Consider the following 24,200-nt stretch of genomic DNA (forward strand, 5'->3'; position numbering starts at 1 on the left):
TGGCCTTGGTCGGACCACTGCATCAAGACTGTCCAATGTCCACCTCTTTCACCTAAACACGTATATCTGAAGCTTTTTTGCTGCTGTGGCTAACCCTCCTCTCAGTGCCGCATTAGGCAGTTCGTGTCCAGCTCAGGTACCCACTTTACAGATGTAACAGCAACATAAATGTGTCCCTAGCTGCCGGACTTGCACAAGCCTCAAGTCAGCAATATTAACAAAAATAGAAAGTAAAAACATGAAAGCAGTCCCCAAATCCTGTGTGATTCCCTAACAGTATGAGGTGAGATACAAGGTACCTCTGAATCCCAAGCGTTTTAAGCAAATGACCGTCTCCCTTTACTCCAGGTAAGCACAAATCCAACCGTTAGTTTCTGGTTTGCTTCTGATCTGACGCTGGGAGGAGAAGGGCGCCTGAAGCGTGGTCTTGAGGAACTTTTAGCAAAAGAGAGGACAAGCTGCGGGTGTGTGGTATAACCTGATACTGGCATATGCTATGTGGATGCTGGAAAACTGCCAAAGCACCTGCAGGCTGCTGCTTGGCAGGAGCATTAGGCAGTACTTGGTTCCTTCTTTCTTACTAAGGGTCGGTGAAAGACTGGGAAGAGTATGCGTATGTGGAAGAAAAACCAGGATAAAGAGGACAAAAGGAGCACAAACCAGGCCATGCTTATAGTACTGTCCACGATGCTGGAAATAACTGTGGACTGTTTGTTATTTTGAAGAAACTCAAGCTCCAGCTATGCTGAGATGAATGAATTTGAAAGGAACTCCTCTTTATTCAGTAAATACGCTCTATGGAGTTACTCCTTGTAAGATTTCCATTCCTCTGCAACCCACCCCGTCATACCAGCTCGGGGTGCTGCAGTGTTCCCGCAGTGCTAAAAATGTTTTCAGAGGATCACAATTCCACTGGAGCGTTTCTGTTCTTTGCTTTTATATGCAGATTTGTATTAGTGGGCATAAAAGATTATTTAGCTACTGCTGGAGTAGCCCTGAATCTTATCATCTGCTTCTGCCTTTGACCTTGCGTGTTGCTTGCTGCGGTCCTGTCTGCCTCACCATCCTGAACCTTTTACTCTTCTGCAGCTTCTGAGTACAAATAAAAAGCCAAGGACAAGTTCGGGGTGTCTCAGGGATGTGGTTCCAATGACTTACTGCGCACATATGTTTCAAGGACAGCTACTGTCAGCTAGGAGAGAAGGTAGCGTACAGGTCAGATGCCATCGCAGAAGAGATGAGGTGGCTCTCCGGGGACCTGCCTGCTTGCATGCCCACTGCTGCTTGTTGCTCTTCTTAAAGACACTGATGTTGGCTTGGAATAGACTTGCTTGTTTTCCCTTGGCAAAAAATACTGAGTATTGCGTGTGATGAGGGGTACTTTTAACTGGAGGTGATGAAAGAGTGTGGATTATTGAGCATTAGGATAGGGAGAGGGGACAGGAAAGTCTACTGGTACCTAAACCTGAATCTTGGCTACACCAGTGACTCTGCTGACACTATTTCAGTTGGAAAGAAGGATAAGGGAACGGAGGGTCAAGCACTGCAATTCTTAACCATCCTTATGAGGGCATCTAAAATCCAGAAGTCAGATCCATAGTTGATCCAATCCTTTTGTCTTCACGGGATTTACACAGAGAATAAACCTTGGCAAATGTATGTGTTCTATAATACTTTTTTTCTTTACGACTCTGGAACACAGTTGTATTTTAGAAGTTTTCATGGTCTCATTGACGTTTTGCAGGGCTCCTTCCTTGCAGCACCGTGGAATGCTGTGTTGCTTTTGGGAGGTTGCCACACCACGTTGTCTACCCCAGGCTAAGGGATTTTATTTATTTTTATTTCACATTGTTTCAGCTGTTTTCACTTTTACTTTATTTCCATCCTCCAGCAGAATTTCTTCATGAATGTGGCAGCACATTGGGTTTCTTGGTTTATGAGTTGTAGTTAGTTAATAGCCTGCTGGATTTGTTTGCCTTTGTCTGAGAAATTTTAATGCTGTAGCAGCAACAGAATGAAAGGTGACACTGCAGGAGCTGAGCTCTTACCAAAGTGAGGGAAGAGATGGAAAAGTTGTTCTCCCAGAACACTGCTGATCTGAGGTCTTTCTAGCTGTCTTGTTCCTCTTCAACTGAAGTCCCCGGATGAGGTGCTATCGCTCTTGTAAGTGCAAAAGGAAATCTTCGCTAGGGTATATAGCAATGTAATTTGCAATGTGACTGTATGTGTGGTTAAATTACGTGCACATATATACACTGAGATCTGTCCTCTACAAACTCAGATTATTTTCTTAACTATGATTTAAAGAAAAAATAGTTTTTGCAGTGGTTGCTTTTCTGAGCCTGTGTTGCTTGTATGCTTTCTGCTCTTCGTTATATAGGTTTTCTGTTACTAAGACTGCATTAAATGACATTCTTCATCTCTTATTTTTACATTTTTTTGTCTTTGAGCCAGTTAAATGAGCAATTAAACTGTCATTGTGAATGAAATCCGAATACATTTGTATATCAGTAGCAAGATAAATGTTGGCTGTCCTGTCTAAGGGCTATAACTTAGCATTCAGTCTTTTGTTATTGTCTTGGTTTCAATGAACAGATAAGCACTGTTACCTTTCATAATAGAGTGACTGTTCACAGAGGGGCCGCTGAAGGCTTTGCTGTAATAATAAGGTGAAACTGATAGGAAGAGACTCATCTTGTACAATAAAACATAGCTCCGTTTACTGATCTAGAAAAGGAGGAAATATCTGAAGGCCTGCTTCTCATTTCTCTTGTAGGATTACCTTGACTGTATCACCGACCAGACCAAGCTCTCCCTGGGGACAGAAGAGCGATCAGCCCTGTTTGGAAACATACGGGATATCTACCGTTTCAACAGGTAAATTCGTATTTAACTAAATGAAAACAGTTCAATAGCCTGCATTAATGGGGAGGGAGCAAGCCAAGCAAATACTCTTTAATCACTTTAATACAGCCAAGATATATAAATTGAGAAATACTCTTTGATTCTCAGCAGGGTTGGTTTGCTGAGATCAGATTTTTTTAGCTGTTTATTTTATAGTTCAAATGTGGTCTCCGTTTACTTATTTTGTTTTCATGCTGGGTATTTCCATGAATATAAGCCTAGCCTGCTCTGTTCCCTAACTGAGCCTAATGCAATACCACTGTGAATGAAATTCTCACCTTACTAGAGGTGTCGTTTTATTCCTGCTATATTGAGTCCTTTTGTGTACCGCTATACATCACCCAGATCTGGTTTTTGTAGTGTTTTATACTACTAGGGGCTCCCTCAATTAATTTCTCAAAACTGTGTTCAAGTACCTTTCCATTTATTGAAGACTTCTGTTCAATATCTTTACAGCCTTCTCTAAAACTCTGCAGATGTGATTCTAGTGTATATTGGAAGCCTGAAGTAAAATTTCTTGCTTGTATAGCTAGTGCTGCATTGTGTGGGACCTGTGGTATCTGCACTTTTAGGGGCATGCTAATGATACTTCTGTCTGAATCCTCTGTTACTATAAAAATAATTAACTTCTTCAACATTTAAGGAAAACCTGAGTATTCAATTGATGTAAGAAATATATTGGCATAAAGTTCCCACGTCTTTTATATCCCATTACTCCTGTAAAAGCTCTCTTAACTCTGCTGTAGTCGAAAAAACATCTCACAAACTACAGTGTTTTCTGAAGAACATATAATTTAATTGAATCAAAAGGGGAGGGCTAGTGTCAAAGAGCATCTTCAATGTTTTTTCCATCATCACTTTACATACTGTAAAGTGCTTCAGCTGCTGGGATTGCTGATCAGTGTCAAAGGGAAGAGTGGGGACGGATCTGTACAGAACTTACGGACAAAGATGAAACCTAAAATCTTTTCCTGAAAGTTAAAACAGCTACTGCAGAGTAATGGAAGTACACTTAACTAGAAAGCAGCTGTGTCCTGCTTCGGCTACAGCTGACTTGACTGAATGGCTAACACGATAGTAAATACACAGTGGTAGCCTGATCATGTGTTTTAGAGCCATGAGACACAGATTGTAAGCTTACAGCTTCCCAGCAGTCACAGGATGGAAAAAAACAGTCCTGGCCATTATATTTTCTGATCCTTCAAAAGCTAGAGGAATGGCAGGCTCGGTAGTTAGGAGACATTTATACCAGCATCATTGCAAATATTACCTAACAAAAGTACTTTCAAGTATGATCACTCACTATACAGAAAAATTGACTTGCAAAAAAAAAAATATTTGCAGAGGTTACAAAGCAAAAAAAGAAAAAAAGCGGTTTTGGGGCAATTTTAGAGATGGATATATTACAATGGTTAAAACTCACTGGAAAGTTGTCTAAAGCCTCTAGTAAATTACTAATGTACTTCAGGCCTTCTAATTTAAAATTCTACATGGAAATTGTGAGCTTTTCAGACTGAACACTCATTGTAGATCCCAATATAGCTTTCAGGATTAAGTTCCCTCCTGTGCGAAACTTGGCATGTAGCTTCTGGGTCCTAACCATACTATAGAGCCTTTTTATTTCTTTTTATCTTTGAAAAAGGTCCATTTGGCTGTTCTGTGTTGGTAGTTTCAGATGCTTTTTGTGAGCATCATTTTATAGTTTCAGAATGATCGTGTTTTTCTCAAACCATTTGATCAGGTTTTTTGGACTTTGTATAGGTCTGAGAAATTTCCTTTTGGTAAATGGGAATTTCTCTCAGCTAAGCTACTCAGGATTTTTAGGTGTTGCATTAAGTGGCAAAAGTGATGGTCAGGATGGTAACTGCTAGTCCTGTGACTGTGATCTCTTCCTGGAAAGCTATTTCTTAAAGCAGACTCACTGATTATATACTGGTCCACTAGTCCTGCTCCATCTCTTGGGAAAAGTGCCCCCACTACTAACTTATTTATTCAGAAGGGGGAAGTGTTCTCTAAGTCAGCATTTGCTGCCTTTCTTCCCTGGAGATTTTTCCCAGTGTCAGTTTAGGATAAATTCTCCACCTGTTACCATGACTTGATTCTGAAATGGGAAGTCTGCAGAGAAATGTGCTCAAGTTTAGTGCTTCTACCAACACTCAGACGATCTTAGCAGAGGCCAAGCTGAAACCTCTGCTGCTGGCACAGATCATTCTGCAGGGTCTTTGTCCATCGGTGACTACTGAAGCAAACGAATAGGGTGCAGGGCTCCAATTTGGATCGAAACAGAGGAGAAGAATACTTGTGTCTTGCTTTAAAATGGTCTGGTGATGATATAAAATGAATAAAATAAAAAAAAAATTAAAAAATGCCTCGCCTGAATTGTGTGTGCAAATATGGTGATTATTTGTAGACCTATAAATCTGATTATCTTGCTCCTCTTGACCTCCTGTAGTCAACAGCTTGATACTAATCTGCACTTTGTCCTATTGAAAGTCTTCACCCACGGAGGGAAGATATTGTATTGTCTTGAAAATAATTCATACTCCAAAAAATCGAAGCATCCTAAAAGACATTGTAATGAGACTTTTATTCATTTGACTTGAAAAGGTAACGAATGTACTGCATGAAAAATTATCAGTTTCTTTATGCTTACCTTTCTCATCCCAAAGGAATTAGCAGTAGCTATTGATGATGATCGTACAGACGCAGTTTTTTCCAGCCCATAATAATTTAAGCTGTATAACTCAGTACAGGGTCTTAAATGGCACTGGCACTCACAGCATGTTTCAAACTGAGTCTTGTTAGTGATTCAGCTGCAAGAGCAGGGGGTTCCTCTAGCGGTGCCCCCTCGTGCTCCCTCCCTCTGGGCGGTTGGCAGGAGCGAGTCGCAGAGGCCGAGAGCGGTGGTACCACCTGTGAACAGCCTAAAACCTCTGGATATTCAGGTGAAGGGAACTAATGCTTTTCTCTGTTGTTTCTTCTGCCACCTGCCAGGTACTTAGATGTAGCCTATAATAATAGCCCTGCTTTTTCGCATGACAACTCAGTACTATAGGAATTTATTTAAGTTTTTCAGGATTCTTAAGCATGACAGATTTGTTACTTTTACAGTGGCAGGCTGCTCTTACCAATTCCGTTCTTACCAGCCGGGTGAGACAGGAGAGAGTGCAGTGCAGGTAACAAAATCTTTCAAAGCACAGCCCTTACACTATGGGCTTGTGCCGAAGATACAAGCCACTAGCATATTTACTGCATAAACTTGGACTCGTTGCATGAATATGTAACATCTTTAAGTGTTGCATTACTGTATCCTGTAGGAGAAATAGTGTGGTATTATAGGAGACCAGTAGGAATAAAATGGCCATCAAGGTGCTACATACCCTAAGCCATTGGGAGAACGTCTGCCTGCCGGACAGCAGGAGTCCTCTGAGCCTGTTCACTGTGTTCAGTATTATTTCCAAAGCTCATCTGTGGAACACAGTCAGCCATTATAACTAATGGTTATGGTCACCATTGCTACAGCTTCCTACTTTTGCTGATGTAAAGGAGCTTCATGAGTGTGGGGTATCAAGCAAGGGTCATATTTTTATTCCCGTTTTGCTGAAGGGAGAAGTTGAGGTGTGGAGGTTAAATTGTTGCTGTACGGACTGGCTTAGTGACCACTGAACCGAAGGTCTTTGTCTGTCTTTGTTCCTTGTGACTGGCTGCTGATTTCTCCCCTTCCTTCCTCCAGTAATTAGAGAAGCAAAGAACAAGTCAGGAAAATTTTCTGGTTTGCTCCTTCTCTTACAGAGGGAAATTGTGCCTGCTTAGAGGGGAAAAGGGTAGTTCCCTAGGCATAGGCTTAGCAGCTCTTGTGCAAAACTCATTCAGGGAACCAGCTGTGACCCGGGAGAAAAGCAGCCCAAAACGGAAAATCATCTGATGGGAAGTAGGGGTGGGGGTGGGAAGAAAAGTTCTATCAAAGAACAATTTGGCAGAAAACTCATCTTCTCCTCTCGTTTTTCCAAGTACATCTTTCAGTAAGACTAAAGCCTATTTGGATCAAGGAGAGACCTTTGAGGTTTTCTTCTGCCTGAGCTCTTTCTTTCACTGAATTGGCTTTCGAGAACTGAGTTTCATACAACAGTGAACATGCTCCCTTATTGCTTTGCTCCTGTTAGAATGAATTCATTTCCTGCTTGGCATGTCAAAATTATAAAATCCTCTCAGTAAGGTTTTATTTTTATGCATGTAGAATTTATATATTCCCTTCCAGAAAACTTTTTCCAGGCTAACCATTTTTCTTCAGTGAAGAGACCCACTAAAGGTAGACAAATTTTCCTGAGTGAGCTTATTACCATTCTTCTTGTACGTGTAATCCATCCCTGATTCTCATCTGTGTTTTTCAGACCAGCTTCTCATCTCCCTCAGTCAAGTAAAACTCCTAGAACATATGAAGTATTAATAGGACAGGGCATGTGCTTCAGTATCTTTTAAATTTTGTTAGTTTTAAATTGTGTTAGTTGATACACGAGCTGAAGAACTGTCTGACTTACACTGCTATGAGTATCATAGAAGAGCTGTCAGTCTGAAGGAAGAGGCTCAGCTTTGCTTAGGAGACCAGCAATCCATGGTCATTGTGATGTACGTGGGAATACCATTTCCTTAAAGTGCTCCTGTGCGTCCAAACAAAGAACAAAAAAAAACCCAGCAGCTATACATCTAGGGGGAAAGATGTGCACCAAAGGGCTTCTCGTTCCCTTTTTAGGACTCCCTGTGTTGTTATCAGTGCCATGAATGATGAGGCGCTGTCTGGCTCTGAGTGTACAGGTGTGTCTATTCAAAGGTGTGCAATAATTTTCTTTCCTTTTCCTGTTCTTTGTTTTAGTGAACTTCTGCAAGATTTGGAAAACTGCGAAAATGATCCTGTGGCTATAGCAGACTGTTTTGTTTCTAAGGTAAGTGGCTACTGCAGGAGTCTGCAGCACACCACCACTTGCTGCAGAGTGATATGGGGGAATGCAGAGTGATATGCTGGGACAAGATTAATTTATTAGCTTTTGAGACCTAATTCTGACATCTTGTGTGACTTCAACCAAGAAAAGTTAGCAAATTTATGGAAAGGGAAGGAATTTCACTTAGGAGGTGATAGGTGGTGATGGTAGGTATCCGTAGCCTCTGATTCGCATTTTCGAAAATGAAGAAAAAAGTGTTATTTTCTTCAATAGGTGCACCTGAACTGGTGGAGCTGTTGATCCAGAGTTCATTTTTAGTTCTTTTTTTTTTTTGTGGGCTATTACAGGGATTCTTTTTTTTTCTCCTTTTTTAATGTTAGGTAATCAAGTAGTACTCCAGTTACGCCTTCTCAGCTTAAAAAGAACGAGAGGATACAGCTTGGCTGCATTTTTAGAACAGGCAATAACCTTAACGTATTTGTGGCCATATTGTTCTCTGAGTTGCATTTTTTTTCCTGAATCTAGCAACCATATCTTTAATTTTCTTTTTAAAGGGGATGGCCCAAAGTCTAGCCTTAAGATTCAAATCTCATTCTCTCTGAAATACTTTGCATTTTCTCAACACTGATCTGACATCTTTATTCTGTTGGGTAATTCTGGAGCCAAATATATGGGGAGGGAGAAGTTGCTAGGTGCAGGAGAAATACAGGGAATCAAAGTAGGTATCTTTCATTGTAGGAAACCCAGAGAGCAAGTCAGGGAGAAGAGGAATGGCTATAATGGGAAGGACAAAAAGTGATTAAGTGATTTGGGCTACAGGTGACTCTAGTTCACTGCAGAATTCACCAGAGATATGCCGTGAATCTGTAGAACCCAAATGTGTTAAGAAATAATGCCAGCTCCATGGTATTTCTGGGGGAAGAGGAGTGGAAGGAAGGGGCATGTAGTTGTTTAAATTTGGATAATGTCTCTGTAGATGTGTTTGCCTTTTTTCATCAAAAAAAGCCAAACCCTGTTGCCTTTTATACTTTGTCCTGGACTCAGTATTGCCAGCACCAAGCATTCAATGTAATAGATCTAACACAGGGATTTAGGATTAACTGGACCACCATGAGGGGGTGGTCCAGTGATTTGTTTGGCGCTGTTGTGACATAAGGGATTTTATTGTAAAGGGGAGTGATGGTACCAGCTTAGTGCTGCTCTTTCACCGGATCGCTTGCTTGAGTTGAGTTTGAGAAAGCTGTTATTTATCTAGTAACTGATCTTTTGTAAGCACCGAGAGGTCTTAGTGTTGGCACCACTACTACAAAAGTAGGATGTCTTTTCTTGCCCCATTGCAATGGGGTTTGTGGCATGTTGTTATTGCTCCAAGTAGCCTATATTGAATTGAAGGAGAGAGAATGGGATAAGGGCAAGTGCAAAGGAATAACCCCATGCGCACGCTGGGTCCAGCTGACTAGGAAACAGCTTAGCAAAGAGGGATCTGGGGTCCTGGCGGACAAGAAGTTGAGTGTAAGTCAACAGAGTGCCCGTGCAGTGAAGGCCAATTGTGAGGCCTTCAGGATATTTACAGATAGCAGAGTTTGGAGCTGGTAGATCTTTCTGCTGTATTCTGCTTATAGCTGGGACCGCTGGGACTACTCCTGGCTGGGACATGAAACAGAGGTGGTGCAAGTGATAATAGCAAGTCCAGGAAAAAGTTGTGCTCTCATTCATATTGGCCAGCTAAAAGTAGTTTTCTGGTAGACTTTCTGGCCATTAGTTCCAAAATCCATCTGCATATCATTGCCTGTGCTTTTTGTTCTCTTGTCAAATGCTTTTAGCATTTGTATTATTGGCTGGCAGCTGCCTGATGGCTCAGAAATTGCTAGAGATTGCAGTCCTAACAAGCACTTTTTAGCTTCATCCAGACAAGTGCAAACACTTAAAAGCAAAATCGAACAATACCAAAATACCCCACAGTTCTGGGTTTTGCCATGAAAATGTCATTACAGCAACTGCTGACTGTCTTAACAGACTCCAGTTGTCCATTCTTGGTTGCTTGTATCTTCCAAGCGTTCAGTAGTGGAAATAAAACTGCCTTTTTTGGCAGTATGCAGTCCTTCAAATCTTACGGGACTTACATTTATTGTTTGCTTCGAGTGTGCTAGATCTTCACTGTGACTTAAGCACGGGGATAATATCATGCTGAAGTCATAGCTCACAGCCTTAGCTAATGGATGTAGCTGCGCTGGAGCTTCTTTAATGCTTCCAGGGGAACCGTGCTTAGGTTACACTAGTAACCTGGTGCCCTAGTGCCATTTTTTCCCCCCCTACTGGTTCATCTGTGGATACTGTAGTTGTTAGGAATTTAAACCTAACAATCAAGTTTTCACTGTAGGTACTGCGTTTACTTCTTGCATTTCACAAAGCTCAGTAACTGCACAAAGTAATAGCCATCTCTTCCTTCGGGGTTCACGCGGAAGGACACAAAGTTGGTTATGCAATGTAACAGAACAGTTACGGTTAAAGTAACGTTGGAGCTGTTTGGAACTAAAACGTTTTATATTTGTGAAAACATCTAGTGAGCTTAATTTTTTAAGATCTAGTTTTGATCTTAAATTTGATAGACTTTTTCTTTTGAACTTGACTTTGATATTTGGTTTTACTCAATAAAATTTGTTGTGTAGCATATTATACCTCCCTCGCACAATTGTACATCACTGTGTTTCCTGTGTGTAACTTTCACGCTTGAGTAGTAAACAGCCTTGCAACTTTTACTTTTAAGGTAAATAGAGTAAGGATTATCAAATCACTTTGGAAAAAAAACCTCATCATTGTGGATTTGAATCTTTATCTTAACATCTGTTGTGCTGAGTGCCCCACATAATTAGCTTCTAAAATGGCAGCTTTTATTTGTTAACAGACTTCAGCAAGATGTTTTCAGTGTAAACTAGCCAGTAACATAAAACTCACTAACAGATAAAAGAGCTGTGCAAAGCTGTGACTTTGTATAAATATTTAATAACAACTTACAACATTGTATTAAATCCCTCTGCCTCCACATATTTTAATTCATTAATAACTCACACGCAAATAGGTACAAATGCAGAAAAACGTGTTTGTTTTTTTTTTTTTTAAAGCCTGCTGTCTGGTCATTAATTGCTGCTTGTGCCTTTCTGCCCCGAACTGCAGATGGTGTGGATGGGTATTTGTTTAAGCAGCGTGGGATGGCTGCTGCACAGAAATAACCTGCCAGTGAGGGTAGTGGTGGACTAGTTTAGTTTCTACCAGCTCTGGTCCTGCCTCTTCCTCTAGAACTCTGTTAACTCTAATTCTTTAAATGTCTTGGAGATATTTTGCTAGTAACTGTAATCAGAGGCTTGTAAAAAGGTTCCAGTGCAAGCTTAGCTATAGCTTAATTATTCACATAAAAAACTGTTTGTAAGTCTTCTTGCCAACTCAGTCTTTCATTTTCATAGTAATGATGCCAATGTTAATTAGAAGATTGACTACAGTATTCTACACGTTTACATTGAAGTGAGTTGTTGTAAAGGAGAGCACAATTCTGGCATGTCGCTTTTCTCACTCAGCACCCCAGAAATTCAGAACATATGTTTTCTGAAAGACACACCAAGAGCTTAACCAAGGGGAAAGGGAGAATTACTCTAATCTAGCATCTCGTCAATGAAGAGGAGATCCAGGCAATTGGCTTCAGCTCGCACTCTGACTCAGCTCATTTTCTCAGTCTCCATTTTCTTTTAAAGTGCCTTTTATGGCTATAAAAAAGCGCAGCGCACCAGGAGTTGAGAGGAGATCGGGGACGCAGCCACGTGCTTGGCACTTCACTTCATGCGGAGGAGACGCACAGTGAATTGATTCAGCAGCAGGGGACAAGCTAAGTATAGCTGGCATCTGCTTGCCCTTGGCTTTGCTTGGTGTGGTGACATGTACTCAGTGCGGATGAACTCTCGGCTTGGGTCTCAGCTTTTGCACCCTCTACCACAACAGTTTTGGGCCCCCAGATTAAAAATGATTTCTGGAGCGACTCTAGTCTCCCTGCAGAGATGGATTTCAATCTGGTTTGAAGACCCTTGAGATGAAAAAAACCTACCTTCAAGCTTGAGTAAGTTTAAGAACATCCAAAGAAATACCGATGAGCATAGCTGGTGCTTCGCTTACAGTGTTGAAAGTATTAATGGAAATATATTAAATCCATCTTAGTCCTGTTTTTTCTGTTGCTTCTGAACGTAGTTCACAGCATTGGCTTTACCCTGCAGGGCTTGTGCCCTGGTACGCTCCCAGTAACACAGTGCTTGCTCTGGGGAGCCTGCTGTGACGCGGAGAAGACCCAGCTGGGTGTGTGAACTAGATGTCCCTTCTTTGACCGTGCCTGAGGTGCTGGGTGACCAGGCAGGCAGTGGGAAAACGACCGTCCTGAGTAGCGCGGCTTCCTCAGGCTGGGGAAGAGCCTCTCTTGGAAGTGGCTCTCTCGGCCGCTCTCCTGACATGCTCACGTGAATCCCACTGCGGGCAAGGTGCGTGATGTTGATTCAAATCAGCTTTTGAATCACCAGCCTCGTTCTGGAGGCAAAATACATGTAATTGTCTTTCTACTGGCATTATGCTCACATAGCTCGGTAAAAACAAATGCTCTCAGTAAAAGTAAATGCTCTCTGATGGTTTCGTGTGACGAAATGAGCTGTGGCGCAATGAAACAAGTACGCGCGTAAGTGCAGCATGAAATTTGGCGTCATGTCTGTTCAGAAAGCAGGGATGATTGTGAAACCATCCTTAAAGTTTTTAGAGGTGTTGAGGGCATGAGAAACCACCTTTTTCTTTTAATACAAGTTAGTTCCATTTAATAGCTAGACTAAAATTCCTTTAAAACCAAAAATCCTATTGAAAGCAGTTTTGACCTTGTGTAAAAACCAAACCAAAAACACAAAACCAAGAGGGAGAGTGTGAAAAGGCTCCTGGGGATTTCACACTTGCTTTTGATTTTGTGGGGGAATGTGCGCTCAGTTCACTCTGAAACCCTGCAGTGTTTGGCCTTCTTTGTTTTACAGATAATACTTTCATTTGTTAGAATTTCACAATGGATATTCTTTTCCTTTTTGTTTGAAAAGCAGAACAATCATATGATGATATTTACAAGCAAAATATATATGAAAAATAAATTGCCACAAAATGTTCTGCACTTTGCTTATGAAATAGTCCTATAAATTCCGTTATTCTGTGATTGTAGCCATGGGAATATATTACAGTTTATACCAAAGGCCCCTAAACGAAAGCCTTGTATTAATATATGCATATATAAAGTAAATCACCTTTTTTTGTCATACTGAATTTCTTCCTAATGCTCACTTTTAAGCACCTTGACTTATTACAAGTGCTAGCTAGTTTGGTAGTGACTGCCATAGAAAATGACAGAGTGCGATGTCTGTACTGCTCTGAGGTTTTTTAATTCTTTGTTTTGAGCGGAGAGGGTTTGGAGCTGTGGCCAGGGTCCCACGCCCGGACGTGGACAAGCTCTGACACAGACTCGCTGTCTCTGGGTGCGGACACAGGGCACATGTACACCACCGTAAAAACTAGCTGTGACAGCAAAATTAGACCAAGCGTGAAAAAACAAGCTGAACCGTTTAACTGTATTTGTATCGAGACTACATTTAATTAGTTTCTTGGTCTCTAAACAAAGAGCAGTTTAATAAGCTTACAGCCCACTAGTGAGTTAAATGGGGATCGCAGTCCCCTAGAGAAACATTTATTAGAAGTTTGCTGGAGTTAGTTATTTTTTCAGAATGGTTATTTTTGAAATCCAGTAAAAAATACTGAAATGAATTGCAGTGACCTGTATTCATGTGGAGTAGCACCTTACATTATATGGAGTCCTCACTGGAAAAATGAGTGGCATGACCCGCTTTACTCCTGCGAGAGGGGGAAGGGAGCAGCGCTGTTAGAAATGGAGAGGGGTACTGCCTTAGCTGGGTCTTTCTGATGAATAGCCAAAAAAACCCCCAAAACCCAACAATGAGAAGCATAAGGCATGGCCTGCATCAGCCCTCCCCCCACACGGTGTTGCTCCTCAGAGCACTGTTGCCTTCTGTGAAGGCAGGTTCTTGGTCTCGCCATTCACCAGCGACTACCCGTGGGAGACTGCCCCTCGAGAGCACAGCTGTTGTGCTGCAGAACCCCACAGTCCCTTCTGAAGATGCTTCGAGTGGAAACTGGAGTCTTGTTTACTACCAGAGGATTGCTTTCTATCGATCGAGGGCTCAGGAAAGAAAACTTATTTTAGGAAAGAAAATTTATTTTAGGAGCACTTGGCAGTTCTGCAGTGCTTTATGACAGTTCTGCAGTCTTCAGGACTCCAGCAAGCTGCAAAAATGGCGCATTATTTGGGATAGAAGTTGATCGGCAGATGTGAATTTAAAGCACACAGGAACCTGTTCTTGCATTGAATTAAATAATGGTGATTAAGAAAAAAATCTTAGGCCAAGGAGGAAAGAACAAAACTCAGGCTTTTGCTCTGAGAAGCTTGTCAGCATTAAGTGTGGGTAATTTCGCTGTGACAGGCAAGTGTGGAAACCCAGCTAAATCTAGTTACAACTTGTTTGGGTAATAACTGCCTGCTTTCACAAAGTCATAATTTACTTTTTTTAAAAAAAAATAAATAAATTTAAAAAGATCACTTTTGTGGCTTCAAATTTTCATGCTTAGACTGTGCTCAAATGTCAAAGTATTATAGTTGATTGAAAATCACACACTGAGCAGAACCTGCAAAACTTACTTCTCCCAGCAAGCACGTGTGTGCTTTCGCACACAAAAAACTAGGTATGTGCACATCAGTTGTTTGAAGGGGGAATGTGTGTTGGTGTTATTTGTGGTTTTGGTGGGTTTTTTTAGGATGTATAGATTGTCATAAAGGACCTTGGAGGCTCCGTTGCAAAGCTACTTGCTTTATCTCTGTTTAGGTTTTCTAATTTTTCTCTTTATGTAAAGGAAAAATCTCCAAAAAAGGAAAAATGAAATTCAGTTAGTAGGGCTGTGGTAGTGTTAGGACTATCACAGTGAATTCATTGATCAGGAACTGGAGGAGGCATTGTCTTAATGTCATCATCTTGATCTTGCAGATCTGTTAGATGCTAGTTTTGACAAAATGTGAATATATGTAAACCTTTCCTCCCCATGCAGAGTGAAGATTTCCACATATATACACAGTACTGCACCAACTACCCAAGGTAGGAATACTGGGTTCCCTTTCTTCTTTTGTCCCTTGGCCTGTTTATGTAATGTAAGTTACACACTGCATAGAAAACAAACAAACAAAAAAATCATGCCCTCTCACGCTCCACAACCGGAGGCAGGGGCAAGGAGTTTACTTTTTTTCTTAACTTAATAATAATAATAAAACCCACCAAACAACCAAACCCAACAAAAAATGAAGGATGTTCATCTGAAGTTTTATTTTGACCATTCTTGTCATTCATTGCTGTTATCCTTCTTTAGGAAATGATTGCCTTGTTCAGCAGTGCTCCAAATATGTAATTCCCAGTAAGACAGAATGGTTGCATGTCAAAGGAATACATAACCGAATGCATAAGATAACTTAAAACAGAAAAACAAGCAGCAGTGATTGGTTTAGGAACCTGCTGCCCCCTTTTACAAGGAAAGAAACAAACGGTTCTTGACTTTACCTACAGACTTATGGAGACAGTGTGTTTTAAAGCTATGTATTGATGTTTCCAGGTCGGTGGCTGCGTTGACAGAATGCATGAGGAACAAGACACTGGCCAAGTTCTTCAGAGAGCGGCAAGAAGCGCTTCAGCATTCGCTGCCCCTGGGCTCTTATCTCTTGAAACCTGTCCAGCGCATCCTCAAGTACCACCTGCTTTTGCACGTAAGCACCCATTAGAAATGTATTTTGTTTAGGGCTACTGCACATCAAAGTTCCTGCTTCTAGTACAAGATTTGATGTTTAGAAAGGTTGTGGGTTTCTTTACACCCTCTATCTTTTGGGGGTGTTAGATTTCTACGTATGCAGACTCTTTCTGTCTTCGTCATTTCACAGTATATGCATATATTTGGGGTGAGGAATTTATGGTAATTGTTTTGGACACATTGAATCAGTCTGTGTGTCCAAATAATTAGCTGCTTTTTTTTTTTTAAACTCTCTGTAATTCTGAAGTTCTTTGTAAGATTCCTGTCATCATTAAACACTTTTGTACATGAATTTATTGTTCCAAGGAAAACCAGCATTTTTCCAAATGTTGCAATGCTGGGGGTGGTTGAAAGAAGGAATAAATACATATAAACACCCCGATTGGTAAGATTTTTGTGGAGAGGAATGACTGAGGAAGTGGGAACTCTTTCCATATTCAGTGAATTGAGTTAAGCAAGTTTCGGAAATTCCTGCTTTATTGTTAACGTTTTCCACATATGTTTCCTATTAGAGAGTCATGTTCTAGTGAAGTGTAAAGACACTGATCCTTATTTAAAATGTCTGGTGCTTTTCTTCTCTCCAACTGTAAAGTAATGCGTGGTGTAATTCCATCAGGGTTTTATAAGTGTGTAGATATGTTCCGCGTTTTAAGAAAGCCGTTAAATGCTGTCTGAAAAAAGTCTCCTCCTCTCAGCGTGCCGCGTTCTCTTTCTGTGCCTCTCTGCTCTCATCAGCTGCTGCAAGTATTGTTGCTGCTAAACTGGCCGTAAAGGCTTGGCTTTGTCAGTCATCTTCTGTTAATCAAGTTGATAACAACATGGCAATAGTAACAAAGGCAGGAACGTTGCGTTTGGGTGATTGCAAAGCAAAGACAAAATAGTGCAGATAAAAACATAGTACTGCATCTTGCTGGGAAAATTAATTTAGAAATAACAGGACTGGTTTTTTCCCCTCCTGTCTTAGGAAATAGAAAACCATCTTGACAAGGACACTGAGGGCTATGATGTGGTGCTGGATGCCATAGATACCATGCAGAGAGTGGCATGGCATATAAATGACATGAAGAGGAAACACGAACATGCCGTCAGGCTCCAAGTGAGTTCCCAATGAGATTTTATGGGTGTTTGTGAGCCGGTTTTGTCAATTTATATGCCACTAACGTTTTTCAGTTTATCTCTTCTTTTAATCTTTGTCAGTCATAATTTAGACTCCTGTTGAGTACGCCTGTGGCTGTTTGATCTTAGAGACCACGGTCATAGCTGCTGCAGGAAAATCTCAGACATCTCCGCCCTACAAGCAGCATCCTGTAAAGCATTTATTTTGCAGTAATATGGAACTTAAGATAACTTTTCTTTCTTCCTTTCCCTCAATTGTACAGCACTGCTGTACAACCCTAGGGCATGGCTTTGTTCAGAAATCCTGTGGTTTCCGATTTCTCCCCTTTGTGCTGATTAGTTTTGTTTTGAGGCGTTTCTTGTGCTTCTTGTTTAAGTACTTTCCTCTTGGGCTTCCGAAGACTCATTGTCAGTTGCTTTGTGAAAAGTATAAACCTAGAAATATGATAGTTAGAAAAAGTTTAACTTCACTTCAAGTGAAGAATTTCTGAGGAGAAAACAAAAGCTACACCCTCAGTAACTTTTGTCATCAAGAGCAAACTATCCTGTGGAAACAGAATGGTCGTTCTGTTTCAAACTTCCTAGTGAATCATGATTTTACATTACATTTTCATCAGCAGTATTTATATTGCTTTAAGAAAATTTGGGGGGATTTTTTAGTTTATAAAAGGGAGTAATAGCCTTATACCATTCCATGAATCTGTGTCATGTTATTCTTTGTCCCTTTTTTTTAACATAAACGGTACTTATTGGCTCTCATTTTTGTGTTTTTTTTTTTTGTTGCTGTTGTTTGTGTTGGGAGAATAGGATTACATTTGATGATGTCTTGCCTATAGCATCCTAACCTTTGCAACACATTGCTGGAAATGCATGCTAATGACTTACCAACAGCCCTTTATGAATCTGAGTAATGATAACCAGCAATATTTGGCAATAAAGAGGGTTAAATGCTTTTGGAAAAGCGGTGTGGTTTGTGGTGATTTTTTTAATTTTTATTAATTTATTGAGCTCAGCTGGCAAATGTATGGGGTTGTGGAAAATGTTTAGGTTCATACCTAGGCTTTTAAAAAGTAAAATCTGTTTGTGCAGCCATAAGGATAGGTCTTCCGTGGGCTATCACACTGCCATTCGGATGGGGTCGTGCTCTTTCACAGCAGGCTGTCCTGGGGAGCTTGGGGCTTTTCACTGGGTCCACGCAGAGGAAACCACTACTCAGGAGGGCACATTTTACTGTGTCCAGCTCTGGAGCCCTCAGCACAAGAAAGGCATGGACCTATTGGAGCGGGTCCAGAGGAGAGCCACAAAAATGATCAGAGAGATGGAGCACCTCTCCCATGAGGACAGCTCTCCCGAGAGAGCTCGGGTTGTTCAGCCTAGAGAAGAGAAGGCTCCAGAGAGACCTTATAGCAGCCGTCCAGTACCTGAAGGGGGCCTATAAGAAGGCTGGGGAGGGACCGTTTGCAAGGTCATGTAGTGATAGGACAAGGGGCAATGGTTTTAAACTAGAGCAGGGTAGGTTTAGATTAGACATTCGGAAGAAGTTCTTTACAATGAGGGTGGTGAGGCACTGGAACAGGTTGCCCAGAGAGGTGGCGGAGGCCCCATCCCTGGAGACATTCAAGGCGAGGCTTGATGAGGCTCTGAGCAACCTGATCTAGTTAAAGATGTCCCTGCTCACTGCAGGGGGGTTGGACTAGATGACCTTTAAGGGTCCCTTCCAACCCAACACATTCTATGGTTCTATGGTTTTAGTCTGGGCTTCGCAATAGGACTCCGAGCGCCTGGCTGCAGTGTTGCACGTGACCTGCCAACCTCAGTAACGGTGCATGGTGACTTTACGCTGTCGGATGCTGAACCTCATATAGGAGAGTGGGAATGGCTTCAGCTGTTTTTGTTTGAGTCTTTATTTAAGAGAGATCTCCGAAATGAACGTGTCTGTTCTTCTTCGGTCTGTTGCAGGAGATACAGAGCTTGCTCACTAACTGGAAAGGGCCGGACCTCACGAGTTACGGGGAGCTGGTGTTAGAAGGAACATTTCGCATTCAGAGAGCCAAAAACGAGCGCACGTTGTTCCTCTTCGACAAGCTGCTGCTAATTACAAAAAAGAGAGACGAGATGTTTGTATACAAAGCTCACATACTGGTATGCTGGAGAGCAGGTGGTCATGCGCTGACTCTGGGTTTCCCCAAAACTCCCCTGTGACTCACATTGTTGCCTCTTGTTGTTGCAGTGTGGGAATCTCATGCTTGTTGAAGTAATACCAAAGGAACCGCTTAGCTTTAGCGTCTTCCACTACAAAAATCCCAAGATGCAACATACTGTCCAGGTATGACAGAAACCTCCCTGCCCACTGGGTAACCTGACTGATGACCGTATGTTATTCCTTAGCCTGCACGGTGCAGTCAAGCATTTTCTCATGGTGCTACAATTTCTTTTTTATCAGGCAAAGTCGCAGCAAGACAAGCGCCTTTGGATTCTTCACCTGAAGAGGTTAATTCTAGAAAATCATCCTGCTAAAATTCCTGCCAAGGTAAAAATTAAAAAAAACCCACCACCTCACCACCTCCTTGTACATGCGTTTAACTTGGAGCCATCTTGTTAGCTGCAAGATGTGTGGTAATTGACAGAAATTTTAGACTCCAGGAGATGAACATGTTGTTTCCTTATGTCTTTAAAAGTTCCTCCAAATTAATGGGAAAGTTCCGCTAAAAGCATCTACAGGGCTTGGTACATGAGTAGAATTTAACTGGATTAGCTGCATTGCTGTCCATATTAGGATTTGCCTGCTAAGACATGAGTAACAGAGACACGATGTCAGAAAGCTTGAGTATATAAAGGCGTACCTTAGCTTGATATTGCCTGTCTGCACAACACCGAGGTGCGCTAATTGCAGCATGTGCAGACCTTACCAAGCTAATTTTAATCTGTCTTGGTTAGATATCATGGCAGTGAAGCCACTGGCAGGAGACACTTCACTTTGCAGATACAACCCAGCCATTGCAAACCCTGCATCCTTAGCTGGGACATCTGAGCCCTTTCTGCTGAGATAGTTAGCAAGCTTTACGCCAGAGAAAATGAGGCACTGATATCATACTCATAGCTGTAATGTCTTGTAGAAGGGAAACCTCGTCCTTTTATTTGTGAAATCCTGTCTTAGAGCTCCAGGTGGTGTTTCCCAGTGTAACATGTTGCACCTCTCAAAGGGTGTAAACCCTAGTTAACTCTTGTCATGACACAGCAACCACTGACTCACGTGGAAGCAGGATTTTTTTCTGTTGGTGTCCCCCCCCCCAACCCCGAGTTTTACTGCTGGGGTTTGTTTTTTTTTTTTCAGTATTAGGTTCACTAATCAGTTTCTCTGACTTTTTTTTTTCCACTGAGTTTTATGCTGTAATGGCTAAAAAATGTTACCTGTGACTGAAGTACACAGTGCTGTACTGTCTTTTTCAACAAAAAGAGAATTATGGGAGAAAAAAGCCCTAGCAGTTGCTATTACTGATTCTCCTCTTATCTTTTTGTTGACAAAGTTTATTGAAGGTATAATGTTTATGCTGGTATCCATGCTTACAATGTAAATACTCATTGCAGTTTATTAGCTTGTAAAAAGAAATACTGCAGCATGATCTCAGCTTTGGTATCAAGATGTTTTTCTTACTACTGATTGGATTTTTTTATTTATCTATGGAAAAAATATGTAACGAAAAATATAATGCCATTTTAGAAAGGAAAAGTCTAACCAAATAAATCTGTGAGGTTGTCTGCATGTTTTTTATTTAATTTTGTTTGTTTTTAACAAACCAGTAGTTGCTAGTTTTGAGATGTCTCCCTGCACGGATTTTAGAGGATTTAATAGTAGTCCATATCTGACGCCTGGTGGAAAATTAGTGAACTGCACCTAATAGAAGGGCAAGCAGGTTACGTAGGCTATTTTTATTTTGGTTTATTTTCTCACTTATTAGCTGATATGCTTGATAAAACATCCAGGTGATTTTTCCTATTAGAAAAAAACGTGACAAACTTTAAACAATCATGAGATGCTTTTTATCCGGGTTCAATCTTACTTAAACCAAATTATGATTCCTTTTTTTAATAGCTGTTCCTCAAGGAAACCCTTAAAAGAAGCCAGATTGATAGTGTTTTCTGTGCTAACAACTTCAGAATTGAAAAATAATCAAGGAGTGAAACAATTTGATTTTTAGGGAGGAAATGTTCTGTGAATCACAAAAAAACTTGTGATTCTCAGATACTAGGGCCGGTTTTCTGCCAATCCCAGCAATATGGAGAGGTGTGTCAATGGCTCTAAACTGTGGGACTTGTAGAGAGGTCTCTGGAGGTTTGTGTCCCCGTGGAGGAGACCCAGTGTGTACAGCATGATCTCAGTGCAGCACAGCCCCTGTCTTTGAAGCCAAGGTAGTTTTTGCGGTCAGATGTGCCATCACTGCATCCCCCACAAAATATCTCACGCTGGTGGTGCCGTAGGTACGCGCTCCTTCTCTTGCTGTGCCAGCGGGGAGCTGGGTACGCAAGGTGGAGCTGCTCGGTGCGGTGAACAGCAGGGCTTTGTGTGAAGCCCTGAAGATAAGCTCTGGTAAACTCCTCCTCACAAAATTCTTCTGCGCATATGTAACGTGTCCAGCACATAGAGAGAGACAGAAAACGATACAGCTAACCATATTTATTAGTTCAAAAATTAAACTTGCTTTTGTTTACATATAAACTCACTACTATGTGTAATATGCGATGTAATTTGTCCTTGCAGCTTATAGTTTAACATTTTCATTTGTTATTTTTTCTCTTTCAGGCCAAACAAGCAATTCTAGAAATGGATGCCATACGTAAGTTGGTTCTTTTTCACTTCCATTTGTAAAAATGAATAAAACCATCTTCAAAAGTTTGGCTTTAACTGTTGGTTTCATCTGAGACCGCAGGCGGCCAGCCTTATGTTCCTTCAGTTATGATCTTGCTGGAAAAAACCAAAATTGGGTGCAGATCCTGTGAAGCTGTGTAGACATTGGGCTGACTGATCCACAACCAACAAGTTATGTCGTATGATGAGCACGGATGAGGCAGATTAGAGCTTCTGTAAACTCTGGCCACTCTCTTTTGTTTATTCCATGCTGACTAAATGTATGATCTTTCCTGTTTTGTAGCATAAGCTCCTCCTGGCTAGGACCCGCTGAAGGGCTAGCAATTAGCAAATGCAGCTTGAAGTACATAGCAATGTTATGACTTATTTGTGCTGGCAAACCTGCAGCTGGAGGACAGCGAGGGAGTCTGCCAGATGCTCACCGTGCTGTGCACGGCCTCTCTGGAAGGGACACGAGGGAGCCCAGTGTCCCTGTGGTGGCAGCACGGCTGGCTGCTCCCGGTGTCCTCCGTCACCCTGCACTCCAGTTAGCACAGCAGCTGCCATGGCAGAAAGCACAGAACAGCCCCAAGAAAACTCCGTGCTGGGACGTAGCAGGCTTGTGCTTGTGTCTGAAGGGTTTACCTGCGTGTGTGTCCCAGGAGCCAAGGCTGGAGAACGCATGTGATGCTGCTGTCTGCGCTCTGAGTGTGGTCCCATCTGCACCGCCCCTGCTGCTGCATCTTCTGCTTGCTGCCTCTGCTGGTGCCGCCTGCGTTAGCTCTTCGTGTTGGCAGCGATCCCTAGCAATGCAGGGAAATGAGAACAATAGTCCTGCGATAAAAATGTTGAGGGAGTCTTGGGGTAGAGCGGGCTTGTTATTTACTTACATAGTTGTATGGGTCAGGAAGGCCCTGACTGAAAAACCAGCAACTAAACACGATGATGGTGCATAAATGTTGCTGGATTAGCCGCCTGGAGCAAGGCGCAACTAAACGGGCAAGGCGTTTCCATGGCTGGGTGGTTGTCAGCTGCCCTGCAGCAGCACACCGCCTTGCTCATGTTGCTTCGGGCTCTGATGAAGTGCCACTTTGTCAGTCGTAGAGGGGTGATGGCAATGCCTCCAAAGAGAGCTGCGGAGGCGTGTGAAGTGACACCCTTGTCACTCTCTTATTCCTTGTGCCTCTGTTTGTTCCGCAGATCACCCCGGCTTCCACTATAGCCCTGAGGGAGAAATGAAATCACCGTACCAGCCTAAAGAAGGCAGTGCTCCTAACAGAGTGAGACGGAAATCAGGTGAATAAACTCCTTTACCACCAAGATGACACGAGGGAAAACAGACAGGGTTGTTTAGGGTTGGGGGAGGCTAGGCACTTGGAATTGGTCTTTAGCCTGTACTCCACGCAGATTTAATGCAGCACAGTAACTGGCAGATACAGGTGGAGTATCTTATTAACCATTTGTTGTTTGTGTGATTTTTTTTTTTTTTATTCACTGCTTGCATTTCATTTCATGGATATACATTCCTAATGATGTATGCATAAAGAACAGTTGGTACTTTCTAATAGATAAAAGAATGCATATGCAGGAAAGCCAGTCACATTTTTTAAATCTGACATTTCTCTTCCCCCATCGCCCCCAAGTAACTTCTGTCTCACAAGTGGTTTCATCCCGATTGTGACAGGCTTGTTATTTCAAAACATGATTACTGTCTTTACTTGCTGTAATGTCTGCCTTATGGACATAGTGACATGTCTGCCTTATCTCAATAGAGATTTGAGAGGTGGTTATGCTGACTTTTGGGGTTTTGTTTTCCTCCTAGCTCAAACATCCATCCAAAATTACTGTTAGTTTCCTCTTGAAGCCGCTACAAATGTCTGTGTATTTGGGTGACTTCATATTGGACTCACTGTGTTCCCCTCTCCAGCTATTTAAAGATCTTTCCAACTTGGAGTGTGTAATGTTGTTAGGAGTGACTTAAACAAGGTTCATGAGAGTATTGATGTAGTGATTTATTATACAACAGCAGCATTTGTGTCTGAAAAACAAGCAAATTTTAATTACTTTTCAGGCATCTTCCTTTGTTTCTGAGGTGAAAGATTGCGATTTTGTTGCTTTGCTTGTAAAAGGAGTAATACAAAATACTGATCAAATGGCCTCCTATGTAACATTCAGCTACTTAGACTTTTAAAGCCTTGCTAAGCTGTTGGTACCTCATACATATTTCTCATAGGAAAACTCCAGCAACTTAGAGCGATAGCAGAGATGACCAAGTCTTTTGAAAGCGGAAATCTTAACATGGGATGAAAATTTACGTGCGGCTTGTTGTATGGAGGGCAGCTGCATTAAGAAACATACATTATTTTTTTTTTGGCAACAGCTGTAGGTTTGACACTTAAAACAAATACTTTTTGTGATGAAACTGGGCGATTAAGAAATGAAAATGTGGAGCCCTTCTGAGCCCTGGATGGGCT

General features: G+C 41.7%; 1 protein-coding gene across 2 annotated transcripts in view; it reads left to right on the forward strand.

Annotated features, from left to right (window-relative positions):
* The window catches only part of PLEKHG1 (pleckstrin homology and RhoGEF domain containing G1), a 137,833-nt gene that overhangs the window by 103,660 nt on the left and 9,973 nt on the right, over positions 1-24,200 (forward strand). For both annotated transcript variants that reach the window (XM_074580401.1, XM_074580402.1), the window contains 10 exons: positions 2,777-2,877; positions 7,775-7,844; positions 15,018-15,064; positions 15,573-15,723; positions 16,729-16,860; positions 18,840-19,022; positions 19,111-19,206; positions 19,324-19,410; positions 21,682-21,715; positions 22,927-23,022. In XM_074580401.1, the coding sequence (XP_074436502.1) occupies positions 2,777-2,877; positions 7,775-7,844; positions 15,018-15,064; positions 15,573-15,723; positions 16,729-16,860; positions 18,840-19,022; positions 19,111-19,206; positions 19,324-19,410; positions 21,682-21,715; positions 22,927-23,022 (997 nt within the window). The remainder of the gene's footprint in view (positions 1-2,776; positions 2,878-7,774; positions 7,845-15,017; positions 15,065-15,572; positions 15,724-16,728; positions 16,861-18,839; positions 19,023-19,110; positions 19,207-19,323; positions 19,411-21,681; positions 21,716-22,926; positions 23,023-24,200) is intronic.

Source organism: Larus michahellis, chromosome 3, assembly GCF_964199755.1.
Source record: "Larus michahellis chromosome 3, bLarMic1.1, whole genome shotgun sequence".
NCBI lineage: Eukaryota > Metazoa > Chordata > Aves > Charadriiformes > Laridae > Larus > Larus michahellis.